Source organism: Panthera leo, chromosome D1 (assembly GCF_018350215.1).
Source record: "Panthera leo isolate Ple1 chromosome D1, P.leo_Ple1_pat1.1, whole genome shotgun sequence".
NCBI classification, from domain to species: Eukaryota; Metazoa; Chordata; class Mammalia; order Carnivora; family Felidae; genus Panthera; species Panthera leo.
The window spans coordinates 100,990,814-101,006,002 of NC_056688.1; the positions used below are offsets into that span (position 1 = coordinate 100,990,814).

A 15,189-nucleotide genomic window follows, 5' to 3' on the forward strand; every position below is an offset into this window, starting at 1 on the left:
CAGGCGCCCTGGGATTTGTCATTTGATCTAATAATCGTAAACCACGTTTATCTGAGAAGCTAGGCACACAAAAGCATTTGAGAATACAGGTATGGTCCCTGGAAGAGTGTTTCAGCTGGACTTAGAAAAACTTTCAGAACTTTTGTTAATTGCATAGGTTTAGTGCAACATTGGAAATTTGTGTGGGCTCAAACACATATAGTGATCTTTTTTTCATGGTATTTGCCGATTCTAAAGTTGGTTGGGGTAGAAAATTTAGATATAAACCAGAAATCTCTGAAACACAGGAGTGACATTTTTCATTCTCTTCTTGCAGAAGAGACAGAGTCTAAGTTCTTAAGTAAAAGTCCTGGATTGCCATGCCCTAAAAATAGGGGTGAACTGGGGGTACACTGTATCTGGTCAAAACTGTAAGGGAGAATCAACTCATATCAGTTTCTGATTGCATTGAGATTTTCAGCTTTAACTTCATTGGAAGAATGATTGAAAACTCTTTGGTGGTGAAATCATCTGGAACATTTTTCTGTGTAGTCACTATATGGCAAGTAATAAACAAACACAGAGAACAGGCAAGACATTATGAGCAACAAACATGGGGAAAACAGGCTAAAAGCAAATGCACATTGTACCACATATTGGAGTTGGCAAGTAAGGACTTTAAAATAATTGTAAAAGTAGCTTTAAAAATTGTGTTTAATTGGAAAATGGCAAAGGAGTGGAGAAATTCACTGAGGAATTGGAATCCATAGAAAAATTAAATCGATTGAAAAAATATATTTATAATGATCAACTTATTGAACTAATTTAACTTAATGAGCGGTGCATTGAATATTAGATAACGGAAGTGGATGAAAAGTGATGAGGGTCAGTGAGCGTATATTAGGATCTTTTGCTTAGAAACTGAAACCAATGTGGCAGAGAAAGTAATCAGAAAAATATATGCTCTGTCACTCAAATACTTAGAATACCCACCTTGAACCAGCTCTTAAGAAATCAGACTTCCCCAGCAAGTCTCTTTCACCCTGGGGCTGCTTGGGAGTGCGTGAATTTAGTGCTTTCTTTTTGCCCCAAAATCTAGAGTTGTTACATCTTCCACACACTAGATGGCACCAGAGACAAACATGTAATCACCTCAGTAGTAAGGACTCCTAATGTTTCAAAGTTCCTACAGATCTTTGGTGTAATTGTTATTTCATTAGGCTGGTCAGTATTTGATTTCTCATCCTGTGGAAGTGTTTTTCAGACCTGGTTATTTTCTTTTAAGGAACATTTCTATTACTTGGGTAAGATATATCTCTTCTCCCTCTGCACCTGATATTCCGACCCTCAGCTCCCCATAAAGCATCATCAAACAGTAAATCCTGATTCTATAGTTTCCCATCCTTTGTATCAATACCCCAATAGGTTGAACTGATTTTTGTGGCAGAGCAGCTAAAATATAATAGATTATATTAATTTAATATTAATATTTAATATTAACAATTTAATAATTAATTATATTATATATTAATATTGTATATTAATATTATATATTAATTTAATATATTAAATATAATATATTAAATATAATATATTGAATCAATATAAAATATAATATAATATAATATAATATAATATAATATAATATATATTTTATAATATATAAAATATAACTCATAAGTGAGTCCTGGAAAAACTGTCAAAACTTTGGGAAAAGCTAGTTTACATGAATGAACAAGTATTTCATAAGAAACTAGACTCTTCTTTTGGGACTATGACAGCCTAAGATATTCAGACCATCCAATATACTGAAATAAAAGAATGAAGTTATTTTAAATTTACACAAAAGCATCAAAGAATAGTCAAGAAATTCTACTTTTTCTCAAACTGAGCACTAAAGAAGGAAAAATCCCCACCACAGTACTACATACAAATAAAAGAACTATTTAGAATGGGAAAATGAATCTAATTAAAGTGGCAGCAAAGTCCAAACCAAGCTTAACTATAGATTTGATTGACTTAGCACCTCATCCTAGCAGTTATGCAGAGGAACGTTCATAATTCTGAAGGCAAATATTATCTATTTAAATCTCTATATCCAGTGTAAAATAAGTTTAAAAAAATCCAGTGTAAAATAAATTAAAAAAAATAATGGAACATGTATAGAGACAGGAAAATGTGATCCCTGAAAAGAAAGAAAAAATCAATACTATAGGAACATAGATAAGTGACATCGATATTCAGATTTATAATCTTGGTGAACATATGCTGAATGCAAAGTGAATCAAATCTAGGCATAGAAAAGTTAAGTAAAAGGAAACGAAACAAAACAACAACAAAACAACAATTATAAAATATACAAAAGACATTAGAACACTACCACTAGAAAGATGAAGTTTAAAAATTTAAGCCATTATTCTGAATTCAGGAAAATAATAACACTCAAAACTTTCCTACAAAAATGTTACCAACCCACAGGGCTTATCTGCTGAATTCTAAATATTTTAGCAAGAAATAATTTAAAATTATGCAAAATAGTTCAGAAAATAGAAAGCTGTAGCACACTTTCATACCTTCTGTATGAAACCAAAATAACCATAAAATGAGGAACCTGAGAAGAACTTAGGGGCGTCTGGGTGACTCAGTCAATTAAACGTCCACCCTTGATTTCAAGTCAGGTCATGATCTCACAGTCATGGGATCAAGTCCTCTGTTGGGCTGTCCACTGAGCCTAGAGTCTGCTTGAGATTCTTTCTCTCCCTCTGCATCTCCCCCAGTTGAGCTTTCTCTCTCTCTCAAAACAAATAAACAAATAAGACACCCCCCTCAAAAAAAAAACCCTTAGAAGAACTTGCAAAAATGAGAATAGGAGCACTTGAGTGACTCAGCTGATTAAGCATCTGACTTCAGGTGCTTAGGTCATGATCTCATGGGTTGTGGGTTCAAGCCCCGCATTGGGCTCTGTGCTGACAGCTCAGAGCCTGAAGCCTGCTTCAGATTCTGTGTCTCTCTCTCTTTCTGCCCCTTTCCCACTTATGCTTGTCTCTCTCTCTTTCTGAAATACAAATAAACATTTAAAAAATGAGAATATTATAGTCTAATATGATAATATGACTTTTGGAAATAGATACAAAAAGCCCTTGACAAAATATTTGTAAATCAAATCCAATGCTACTTAACACAGATAATATAAGATGACCAAGAAGAGTTTCTTTCAGAAATTCAGTGTTGATGAGCATTTAAAAATCAATTTATTTAGCTGTGTGAACAAATTAAAGGAGAAAAGCCAGAGGATTATTTCAATAAGTGAGGAAAAAATAACCCCAACAATGTGATACATTGAATGCACATTCAAAGTAAATTCTCTTAATGAATTAGAAAAAGAAGCCTTCCTCAAGCTGATAAAGAATATCTATATTACTCATCTATTGCTGCATAACAAATTACCAGAAACGTAGAAGATTAAGTCAGTGCCTGTTTACCATCTCACAGTCTCTATGGGACAGGATTGTGAACAGGGTTTAGCTGGGTCCCCCAGAAAGCTGTGAACAAAAAGCCTTGGCTGGAGCTGGGGCATCATCCGAATGCTTGACTGGGGAGGGATTTATGTTTATGATCATTCAAGTTCCTGGCAAAACTAATTTATTTACCATGGTAATAAAAGGGCCTATTTCCTTGTTGGCTATTTGCCAGAAGCTGTGGCAACTTCAGATAAGAAATCAATTTTCTTGCTATTACCCTGATTGGACAGTCAAACTATTGGCAGTGGTCCAAGAGTTTATAAAAAGGTAAAGATGGGACTGATGATTGGCCAGAGTACTAAGATGACTGACTGCCTGAAGTCTGAGCAGCTGTGCCCATTCTGAGCTCTCATCTGTGATCAGGGATGTCTTGATAAGGGACAAGAAGCAACTGTTCTGGGGAGCTCCATCATGTGCAATGGTTGAGATGTTGTCTTTAAGTGTAAAAAGTCCCTTTCCTGTACATCCAGTTGACTCCAGTTGCCCCTAAGTTATCCAAAATAACTCACTCAGCACCATGGTTTCTGCCAAGGGACTGAGCACGGGAGGCCACATACTCCTGCAAGTAGGATATACCTGTGGGTCCAAGTTTGGTTTTATCCTGTAGCAGGGAGGCCTCAGCAGCCTCCCTAATCTTGTGGGGGTACTGTTTCCATGACACAAAACAAAGTGGAGCAGCTAAATATAGAAGGACATGGGAATAGGGCCTGTGAAAACCCAGGTAACTCTGGACCCACAATGGCCACTTTAATGGTACGGAGCATGGAGCTGAGGAGGGCAGTTTCTTGTATCAGAAGTCCTTGGGACACTTATGGCCACCATTGGGGATCCAGGCTTTCTAGGACCAATGAAGAGGTTGCTAAAACCTCTAAATGAAGGACACTCTGGGAGGCACTAACAGGACAGCCAGTTGTATGGTGATTGGGACGGATTTTAGAAACTTTGTTTTTAAGAAGCCCTATTAACAATGAGCAGGTAAACGCATAAATCGTCTTAAGTAAAATCAAACATATATTGCTTCCAGAATCCCCAAAGTTCTATAAGATGTTATCTGTGTTTTAATATTGTGAGTGCTAAGATGATTAATAGCTATTTCTTTTTTTTTTTTTTAATTTTTAACGTTTATTTATTTTTGAGACACAGAGAGAGCGAGCATGAACGGGGGAGGGTCAGAGAGAGAGAGGGAGGCACAGATCCAAAACAGACTCCAGGCTCTGAGCGGTCAGCACAGAGCCTGACGCAGGGCTTGAACTCACGGACCGCGAGATCATGACCTGAGCCAAAGTTGGCCGCTTAACCGACTGAGCCACCCAGGCGCCCCAATAGCTATTTCTTTACAGTGGCATGGATAGAATAATCTCCGGTCTACCAAATAATCTTCAGGGCTTTAACTGAGTTGGTGGGGTCTTTTACTGTGTAAGGGATAATGGTCCACCCCCTTTTTCTGAGCTCCTTAGTAAATGTTTGTGTGTCCTAAATTATTCTGTCAAATGAATCTCTTTGGAGGAGGACACTTTATACATAATATCATACCTATGTTTGCAGAGACAGTTGGATGTTGTTAAAATCTTGCCTGAAAAAATTGCATGTGATGGCAGGGCTATTGAGATACCCCACGGATGGCCAAGCAAAGGGAATTATATCCTTTTAGAGTTGAAGGCAAACTGTTTCTAAGAGACTGTCGAAATAGGCACTAAACGGAACATATTAGCCAAAACTACAGCTTCAAAACATTTAACAGTAGTTGTTTGATTGAGTAAGTAATTTCAATAATATTGCACATGGGGACCTTAAAGAGGGGGAGCACAGTATTAAGGCTGTGGTAATGTCATGGCATCCATTATTTCCAAGTTTAAATACAGGTCAAATTAGGCTTTAAGATGGAGAAGTAGTGGGGATAATCACCCCTTCTCTAAATAAGTCTTGTATAATACGTTTAAATCCTTAAGGATCTCATTTTATTTTGCATTGGGATATTTTAACTATTTTAAATGTGTGGGTACTATGAAGAAAATTGTGTACCCCTAAAAAGGCATACATTTAAGCTGTGATCAGTGTGATGGTATTTGGAGTTGGAGAGTTTTGAAGGTATGTTAGACAGGGGTCTCCATCAGAACAGAACCAATAGAAAAGATAATGGAGAGAGAGAGAGAGAGAGAGAGAGAGAGAGAGAGAGATGAGAGATGACAGAGACAGAGACATAAAGACATACCCAGAAAGGAAGAAAGAAAAGTAAAAGGAAACCCTGATTTGTAGCATTTGATAATTTCCATGATGTAAACATCCCCACTGTTCTTAGATGAGGGAATAGAACTAGAATCTATCACCAGTGCACCTGCTCCAGAAGACATACTGAGGCAGCTCTTCAGAATGAAGGAGATGATATAAGAGGGAAACATGGAGCACAGGTGTCTGTGTGTGCTCACACACACAACTGAGTACAGGTAAAACTGGGGAGATTGGTGTGGGGTGCCTGGGGAGCTCAGTCAGTTAAGCATCCGACTTCGGCTCAGGTCATGATCTCACAGTCTGTGAGTTCGAGCCCCAGGTTGGGCTCTGTGCTGACAGCTCAGAGCCTGGAGCCTGCTTCACATTCTGTCTCTCTCTCTCTCTCTCTGTCCCTCCCCTGTTTGCACTCTCTCTGTCTCTCAAAAATAAGTAAACATTAAAGAAAAATTCTTTAAAAACTGGGGAAATTGGAATAAGACCAATATTGTATTCATGTCAGTATTCTGGTTTTGATATTATATTATAATTTTGTAAAATATGCCAAGAGGAGAAACTGGGAAAATTATAAAAATGAGCTCCTTGTGTTATTTCTCATAAATTCATGTGATTCTACAATTTTCTCAATTTAAAATATTGGTAGGGGGATGGAGACATCTGCCTTTTCTTATTCCTGCAATCCTGTTCCCTGATGACACCAGAAAGCTGCCATATAAATCCTACCATAATAAAAAAAATCCTACTAAGATAAAAATTTATCTGTTATAACAAAATAATTAAATAAATCTTACATTTGAAAAGAAAAAAAAATGCCCAATAATCTAGGCTTCCATGATAAGAAACTAGATAAACAAGAGAAAAATAAATCCAAAGTAAACAGACCAAAGAAAATAACTAAGATTAGAGCAGCAATCAATGACATTGAAAACAGAAAAAGAGCAGAGAAAATTAGTGAAATAAAAAGCTTGGTTTTTTGTAAATATCATTAAAATGGATCATAGATGTAAATATAAAAGTATAACTGTGACTGTTTTAGAATAAACATAGGAGATACCCTGTGACCTTGGGTTAAGCCAAAAATACATAAATACAACCCCAAAAGCATGAATCATGGAGGAAGAAAAAAAGAAATTGAATTTCATTAAATTGAAATTAAAGTTCACTATACATTTACCTTATGTATTTACCCGAAAGTCCCACTGTTGGGTGTTTATCATAGAGAAGTGAAAATTTGTGTTTACACACACACACACACACACACACACACACACACACACACACTATATATATATATATATATATATATATAGACAAAACATTCAAGGTAGTTTTGTTTAAAACAACTAAAAAGTGGAAACAACATGAATGCTGTCCATCTAGGAAATGGATAACGAACTTCAGTACCTCATACATTGGAACACTACTCAGCAATTAAAATGAACAGACTCTATTAATGCATGCAACAGCATTGTAGATGCCAAATGCTTTATGCCAAGTGAAAGAAGCCAGACTTAAAAGATTTTACTGTCTGATTCTATTTATATGACATTCTGAAAAACGGAAAGCTATAGGGACAGAAGAAGGTTGCCTGGTGATACCATTGGTGGGAATTGTCAACTGCAAAAAGGCAACAGGTGAGAATTTTGGAGAGTGCTGGGACTGAGCCTTAATCATGTTAGTGATTATACACCTCCATGAATGTGTCAAATCTCAGAGAACTTAGACTGAAAAGAAAGAATTTTACTTTGTATATAAATTTAAAATTTACTGTGTGTAAACTAAAAATAAATCTTATAATGCTACCAGTTGACAAAGGCATCACTAAGAGGCTGTATATTCCATTTCCTTGATCCAGTCTAAAGATTATATTTTAACCCCATTTTACAAACAATCTCTCTTGGAAACTCCATTTAAGAAACTCTTTCCAATGTCAGCCTGCATATTTAAAAATAATCTCAGATACTGGAAGGAGGTCTTTCTTGCTCCCCAGAACTGACTTTTGTTTGTCACGGACATTCTCAAGTAGTCAACAGAGCCTGTAGAAACGGGCACAGACAATGGTGAATGATAGAACAGAGCACATATGGTTTTTATGTCACAAATATTACTAAAACATTTGCACAAACTGTTAAATTTGTCTTATATTTCAAATACAAGAAATTGAAGCCCATCAAGTCAAGACGATAAATCATACTTCCTTATGAGACCATTTGTCAGTATTTAGCAGACTTTATCTTGATGATGAAATATTAGTTATAGGAACTTATCATGGTTGCATGAATGCTCAAAGGAAACATAGATTAAAAAGTAACCACAAGTCAGTACTGATACAGGTACTATTTAAAAAAAAATTTTAATCTTTATTTTTGAGATAGAGAGAGAGAGGCAGAGAGAGAGAGAAGGAGTGTGAGTGGGGGAGGGGCAGAGAGAGAGGGAGACATAGAATCTGAGGCAGGCTCCAGGCTTCGAGCTGTAAGCATAGAGCCTGACGCGGGGCTCGAACTCATGAACTGCAAGATCATGACCTGAGCTGAAGTTGGATGCTTGACCGACTGAGCCACCCAGGTGCCCCTGATAGAGGTACTATTAATCATAAGATCTTGAAATAGTTTTCCTTACTTTGGGATACTCTTTCAAATAATGGTGAAGACGTCATATTCTTTGGAAGCCAAGGAATAAAGAATATCTGTAAAATCCACAGATTTAGCAATGTTTTTCTAATGCCAAAATCATCCAGGAGTGGAGCAAAGTTGATATTAGACACAGTGAAATATATTTCTTTTAATGTGACAGATTTGTGAAGGAACTGCTTCCAAATCATCCAATGTCTGGCATATGATTTAATTGGAAGAACCATACCTAGAGAAATACACACATCTTTTCTTTGAAATCTCAATGGGTCACTCTTAGACTTTTTTTTTTTTTTGCTACTCTCCTATTGATACTTGTCGTATATTAAATTTTTGCCAAGTACTAATAAAATGTGTTTGTATTCCCAACCTTCTATATCTACAGAAGGCCGTACAACACAAGATGTCTTAAATACACGTGAAGTGAAGAAAAGCATCCTGTAAACACCCAAAGTGTTCAATCTTATCACACTCATTAAAAGTACCAAGAAATTGCATTTCTGAGAAACATTGCCTACCACAAAAAGGACTTCTGCACAAGCCGAGAATAAATGAAAGAGGTACTATTCACCGCCAAACATTGCGAAACATTAATATTGTAGGTGTATTCTCCTTTAGGGTTATATTTAGGCATATACAATAAAACATATTTATCTGCTTCACGCATCAAAATTTCTGGGGAATGGGGGAAATAGTCTAGGGCTTTTAGCATGATATCAGAAAGCCCTGTTTCTCTCATCTTCCTGATTTTCCATTCTTAGATATGATGTCTGCAACCTTTCAGGAAGGAAAGAAAATGAAAGCAAAAGATAGAGCCACTAGCTGAGATCTACATTTATCACCTCAGTCAACATGGAGTCATCCGCTCATACTTAGCTGGAAGGGGGCTGGGAGGTTGAGCGTGTAAAGTCCTCAAACTCTGTAGTTACATTGGTTATAGGATAGAAGATTTACTTCAGTATGTTCTGAGGCAGGCTACAACATCTCCCACGTAATATGTGAATCTCCGTATTCGTTTTCTATTGCTATTGTAATAAATTGTCACAAATGGGTTGACTTGTAATAACTCACTTTTATTTTTTTTAATGCTTATTTATTTTTGAGAGAAAACACAAGTGGGGGAGGGGCTGAGAAAGATCAAGAAAGAGGATCCCAAGTGGTCTCTGCATGGCCAGCAGAGAGCCTGATGTGGGTCTTGGAGATCATGACCTGAGATGAAGTCAGATGCTTAACTGACTGAACCACCCAGGTGCCCTTAATAACACACACTTATTATCTTAGAGCTCCATGGATCGTAGGTGCAACATGGGTCTCAATGAGCAAAAATCAAGGTATGGGCAGGGCTGCACTTCTTTCCGGAGCTCTTGTGAGTACTCCATTTCCTTGCTCTATTAGACTATTAACAGAATTCAGTTCTCTGACGTTTCAGGACTGAAGAACTTGTTTCCTTTCTGGCCATTGGCCAGCCAAGTAGTATGCTTAGCCTCTAGAAGTCACTAGAGAAAATAGGCCACGTAGTACTTTGTGACTGAAAGCAGTATGTTAAAATCTTTTATATATCCTGTAAAGGCACATATTTTTCATATGTCATACCATCCCTTGATAAAATAAGCTTTTGTAAAATATAACTACTACATTCCTATAGGTAACTCTTCTTATTTTTTCAAAGTTCTTTATTTTGAGAGAGAGAGAGAGAGAGAGAGAGAGAGAGAATGTGTGTGTGTGTGTGTGTGTGTGTGTGTGTGTGTGCGTGCACGCACATGAGCGGAGGAGGGGAAGGGGCAGAGAGAGTGGGAGAAAGAATACTAAGCAGGCTTTGCATTGTCAGCGCAGAGTCCGATGTGGGGCTCAATCCCATGAACCATGAGACCATGATCTGTGCCGAAACCAAGAGTCAGTTGCTTAACTGACTGAGCCACCCGGGTGTCTCTCTGCTTATTTTTTAATAGTGTTTTCTTCAGAGGAACATTATGTCAAAGTTGTCACTTTGTTGAGAAAACAATGTGTAAATAGCCCTTGGCAAGAGGCAATCTTCTACAAATAGTAACACTCATCCAATACAAGTTTAGACAGGAATGTGCATGTTTCCTTTCTCATTAAATATACATATTCTTGATGATGTATATACTGACACCTATTTTCACATAACAATGTAAATCTTTAGCAAATGGCACACCAACTTATATACTGCATTCCCCATATGTTGAGTGGCCAGAAGTCAGAAAATGGCACTATCTAGAAGACTGGTATAATATAAAAATCAGAAAAAAAAGGAAGGTGCATGAGAATAATTTCTTGGTCTTTATATCAAAAAAATGTGTGGAGCCCTCACTAACAATCATGGATTAGTCAGAGAATTATGTGTAAGGTCAGATTATCAATTTTATAAGCTAAATATAGTTTGTAGCTCATAAATTTCAATCAGCCTCAATTATATTAGCCATAAGGGATATCATATATAATTAAACGAATCCACGTAGTAATTTCCAGAGTCTGTCTCATTGTGAATTAACAGACTGGGAAGTCAAGGGATACAAAAAGAGAAAAAACAAAGGTTTCAAGGAATTTTGTAAAAGTGTTAAGGAAGTCATAATCATACAATTCTTAATTGACACTGAGTTCATAATGATATAAATGTTATATTTCATTCGAGTGTTAATGTATATTTAGCTCTGTTCCATAATCCTTGTTTAGATGAGCAAGGAATTAAGTAACACATTTTTAAAAACTGAGCATAAATAAAGTAATAGGAAAATAATTCTAATTTGTAGATAAATAGGTTTTATTCCCTAGGTAATTCATATTGTGGAATATCCCATTCCCTCAAAAATAGCCGTATATTGGTTATCTCTATGTATTTGAATATAAAATACAACACAGCTAGTGATTTCCCTGAGAAAAACAGCCAGCACTACCATTTTTGGTGCTTTAAACTCTTCCAAATGCTTCTCCATGCCAGGTATATATTGATCCTTATAATAATCCTGGGAGTTAATAGAAAATAGTGTGTTTTTCCCATTTTATTTATTGTGAATTGTTAAAGACAAGACAACAGGCCCAAAATAGAGTCGCTTATGTTAAGCCCCACATCACCAAATGAAAACTTAGCTCCAGTTTTGGCTTTCCCAAAAATGTAATCTAAAACCACTCAATCAAGGTAATCAAGCTTGGTAATCTGCCTGATATATCCCTCCATGCCTTATAAGGAAAGTAATTTTGCCGTAACCAATTCAATTTTTGCCTAGCATAACTTCCTTGTTCCTGCTTCTTCCTGCCTATAAAGTCCCCTTGCCTTGTGTAGCTCTTTGGAGCTCCTTCCTACCTGTTGAATTGGATACTACCCAAATCATGAATTACTGACAAAAGCCAATAATAACTTTAAGATGTACTCAGTTGAATTGCTGTTCTTTAATGTAATGAAAAAGTAGCTAAATGAATTGCTCAAGATATGGGTAAAGCAAAGATTAAAATTTAGTTGTCTGAACTCTTGGGATAACACTATTTCCATCATATTGTGATTCGAGCTTTACTAAATGTCAGAAAGAGAAAACACCACCACTCGTATCTTTATCATCACTATCATCACCATAATTATCACCATCATGGGCTTTATCATAACCATATAAAAATTGGTATATAAAACATTAATGGGGAGGGATATAAACACATATACTTCATGGATGAAATGCCTAAATAAATAAAGGTAGTACATTATGTTAGATTGTAGAAGATGTAAAAGGTTAATGACATAAAATATAGCCATCTAAAAAAGAGGCAAGGGGCACCTGGGTGGCTGTGTCGGTTGAGTGTCCTACTTGGCTCAGGTCATGATCTCATGGTTCATAAGTTTGAGCCCTGCATCGGACTCACTGCTATCAGTACAGAGCCTGCTTCGGATCCTCTGCGCCCCCCCCCACCCCTCCCCTGCTCATGCTGTCTCTCTCTCTCAAAAATAAATAAACACATTAAAAAATAAAGAACGGGAGCTAATATTGTTTTATAAGTATATGTACAATTACAGCTAAAACTATTGAACATAATAATTGTCAAAGAACTACTAACAGAAGTCTCAGAGACAGATGCACTCAACAATCTCTTCACGCCAGTGACTGGCTTGAGATCTGGGATTGGGAGACAGGCATTCGTGGTTCTATTGACAGGTGATCCCTTTCCTTGATAAAACCAGTTCAAAGGTTTAAAAATTTCCAACATTTTAGAAAGGGTGGAAGGCATAAAAGAATAGGCACACTAAGGTAAATGCTACTGTAAGGACTTTGCATAAATCTGAAATAACCTGTAACACATTCCTTCACTTTCAAACTCATGGATATTTTATTTTCTTTAAAAATTTTTAACGTTTATTTATTTTTGAGAGAGAGAGAGGGAGAGAGAGAGAGAGAGCAGGGGAGAGGCAGAGAAAGAGGGAGACACAGAATCTGAAGCAGGCTCCAGGCTCTGAGCGGTCAGCACAGAGCCCGACGCGGGGCTCGAACTCACGGACTCCGAGATCATGACTTGAGCTGAAGCTGGTTGCTCAACCGAACTTATGAACTGTGAGCTCACGACCTGAGACGAAGTCAGACTCTTAACTGACTGAACCAACGGACTAAGCCACCCAGGCACCCCATAGACACTTTACTTTTAAAATATGAATTGGCATAGGAGTAGCTGTTCAGAGTTCTATTAAAGAATAAATGAAAAAATTAAAAGCAAATTACTTTGAGGCCAAAATTATTGAGTTAAACATAGAAATATGTTCAGGGGTGCCTGGGTGGCTCAGTTGGTTAAGCACCTGAATTTGGCTCAGGTCATGATCTCACGGTTTGTGGGTTCAAGCCCCGAGTTGGGCTCTGAGCTGACAGGGTGGGGCCTGGAAGCTGCTTCAGATTCTGTGTCTCCCTTTCTTTCTGCCCCTCCCCCACTTGCACTCTGTCTCTCTTAAAAAGTAAATATACATTAAGAAATATGTGCAATAACTTCTGGCTGGAAGTTACTAGGAAGAAAGTGAACTGAATGTAAGATTTTCTTTTGGTATTATGATCGGAGTGACTCCACGTTGTTGCATAGTAGGTTAAATAAATATGCTTTCAATGTTCGCTGATGCTCTGAAATCTCTTATTTGGCCAAAAATCTGAGGTATATCACCACCATATTAATTCACCTATTCACTTAGATTCACTCATTCAACATTTATTGTTTACGTGCCATTTCCAGTCTCTGACCATAGAATCAAAGAAAGTTTTTCATTATTGTTGTTTAACTTTTATTATTTTTTTTTTGTGAGAGAGAGAGAGAGAGAGGGGGAGAGAGAGAGAGAGAGACGGTGAGCACGCACGTGGAAGAGGGGCAGAGAAAGAGAGAAACTCTTAAGCAGGCTCCATTCTCAGCACGGAGCCAGACTCAGGGCTCGAGCTCATGACCATGAGATTACGACCTGAACCAAAATCAAGAGTTGGGCACTTATAACCAACTAAGCCACCCAGGCACCTCTAGAATCAAAGAATGTTAACAAATACAAGTGTGAAGATTGAAGAAATTATTTAGGTAAATAATCTCATACATTGTTTAGCGTAATCAAGTGAAAAATCTTGAAAGATGGAATTCTATTTTATATGAATTTCATTTATGTTCTAATTTCATATGAAATCTGTGGTGCACATTACTATTTTATTCCTGGGTTGGGATTACTCTTTAGGCTTGGAGCACTGAAGACAGATTAATTTGCCTGGTATGTGTCCAAGCACAATAAATTGTAGGCTGGATACAATTTATTGCATCTAGAAGTCTATCATAAGCTGAAGTGGTTAATTCCTTAAAGGGAGCGTAGAGATTTGAAATGTTTCCCTGATACCCGTGTGGCGAGCGGCTGAAACGTGGGCAGCTAAACTCATCACACCATTTTTTTAAGTAATAGTTTTCTCAGTCGCATCCTTGTTCCTAAGACTGTATATCAGGGGATTAAACATTGGCGTCACTGTGGTATAGAAAAGAGAGAGCAGTCTGTCAGTTCCTGCAGAATGATTGGACTTGGGCCTTAAGTAGGTAATGGTAGCGGATCCAAAGAATAAAAACACGACCAGCAGGTGGGAAGAACAGGTGGAAAAAGCTTTGGCCCGTCCCCTGGCGGTTGGCAACTTGAGAATGGTGGAAATGATTTTGCTGTAAGAGACAAGTATCAACACAAAAGGAAGTGCGACAAACAACATAGCTACTACATAGACCGATATCTCATGTACAAAGAGGTCCCCACAGGCTAGCTGGAGGATGGGGGGTATGTCGCAGAAGAAGTGGTTGATTTGGTTAGAATTACAGAAATGCAGAGAGAAAATCTGACATGTTTGTCCTATCTGGACTGGGACTACACCGATCCAGGAGCCAACAGCCAGTTGGATACACATCTTCTGGTTCATGACTAGAGGGTAGTGCAGAGGGTTACAAATGGCCACGTAACGGTCATAGGCCATTACTGCCAGGAGGAAACACTCAGTGGCTCCCAACGCGAGGAAGAAGCACATCTGGGAGGCACAGCCCAGCATAGAAATGCTTCTATCCTGAGTCCAAATGTTCACCAGAATCCTAGGGAGAGTGACGGACACGTAACAGATTTCCAACGAGGAAAGATGCGCCAGGAAAAAATACATGGGTTTCTGTAGTGCCTTGTCAAGCCTGGTTATTGTTATTACGAGGCTATTTCCAATTAAGATAATAACGTAAATGGTGGAGAACACTCCAAATAGTAACCGTTGGAGGTTTGGAAGGTCAGAAAATCCCAAGAGCACAAATTGCTTTATGGTGGAAGTATTATCATCTGCTTTCACCTCTTCACATTTCAT

General features: G+C 37.6%; 1 protein-coding gene across 1 annotated transcript; it reads right to left on the minus strand.

Annotated features, from left to right (window-relative positions):
• Positions 1 to 14,246: 14,246 nt before the first annotated feature.
• On the minus strand, positions 14,247 to 15,189 carry LOC122200566 (olfactory receptor 10AG1-like). The gene is given in 2 exon segments (XM_042906258.1): positions 14,247 to 14,283; positions 14,285 to 15,189. Coding segments are annotated over 2 exon segments (942 nt in total).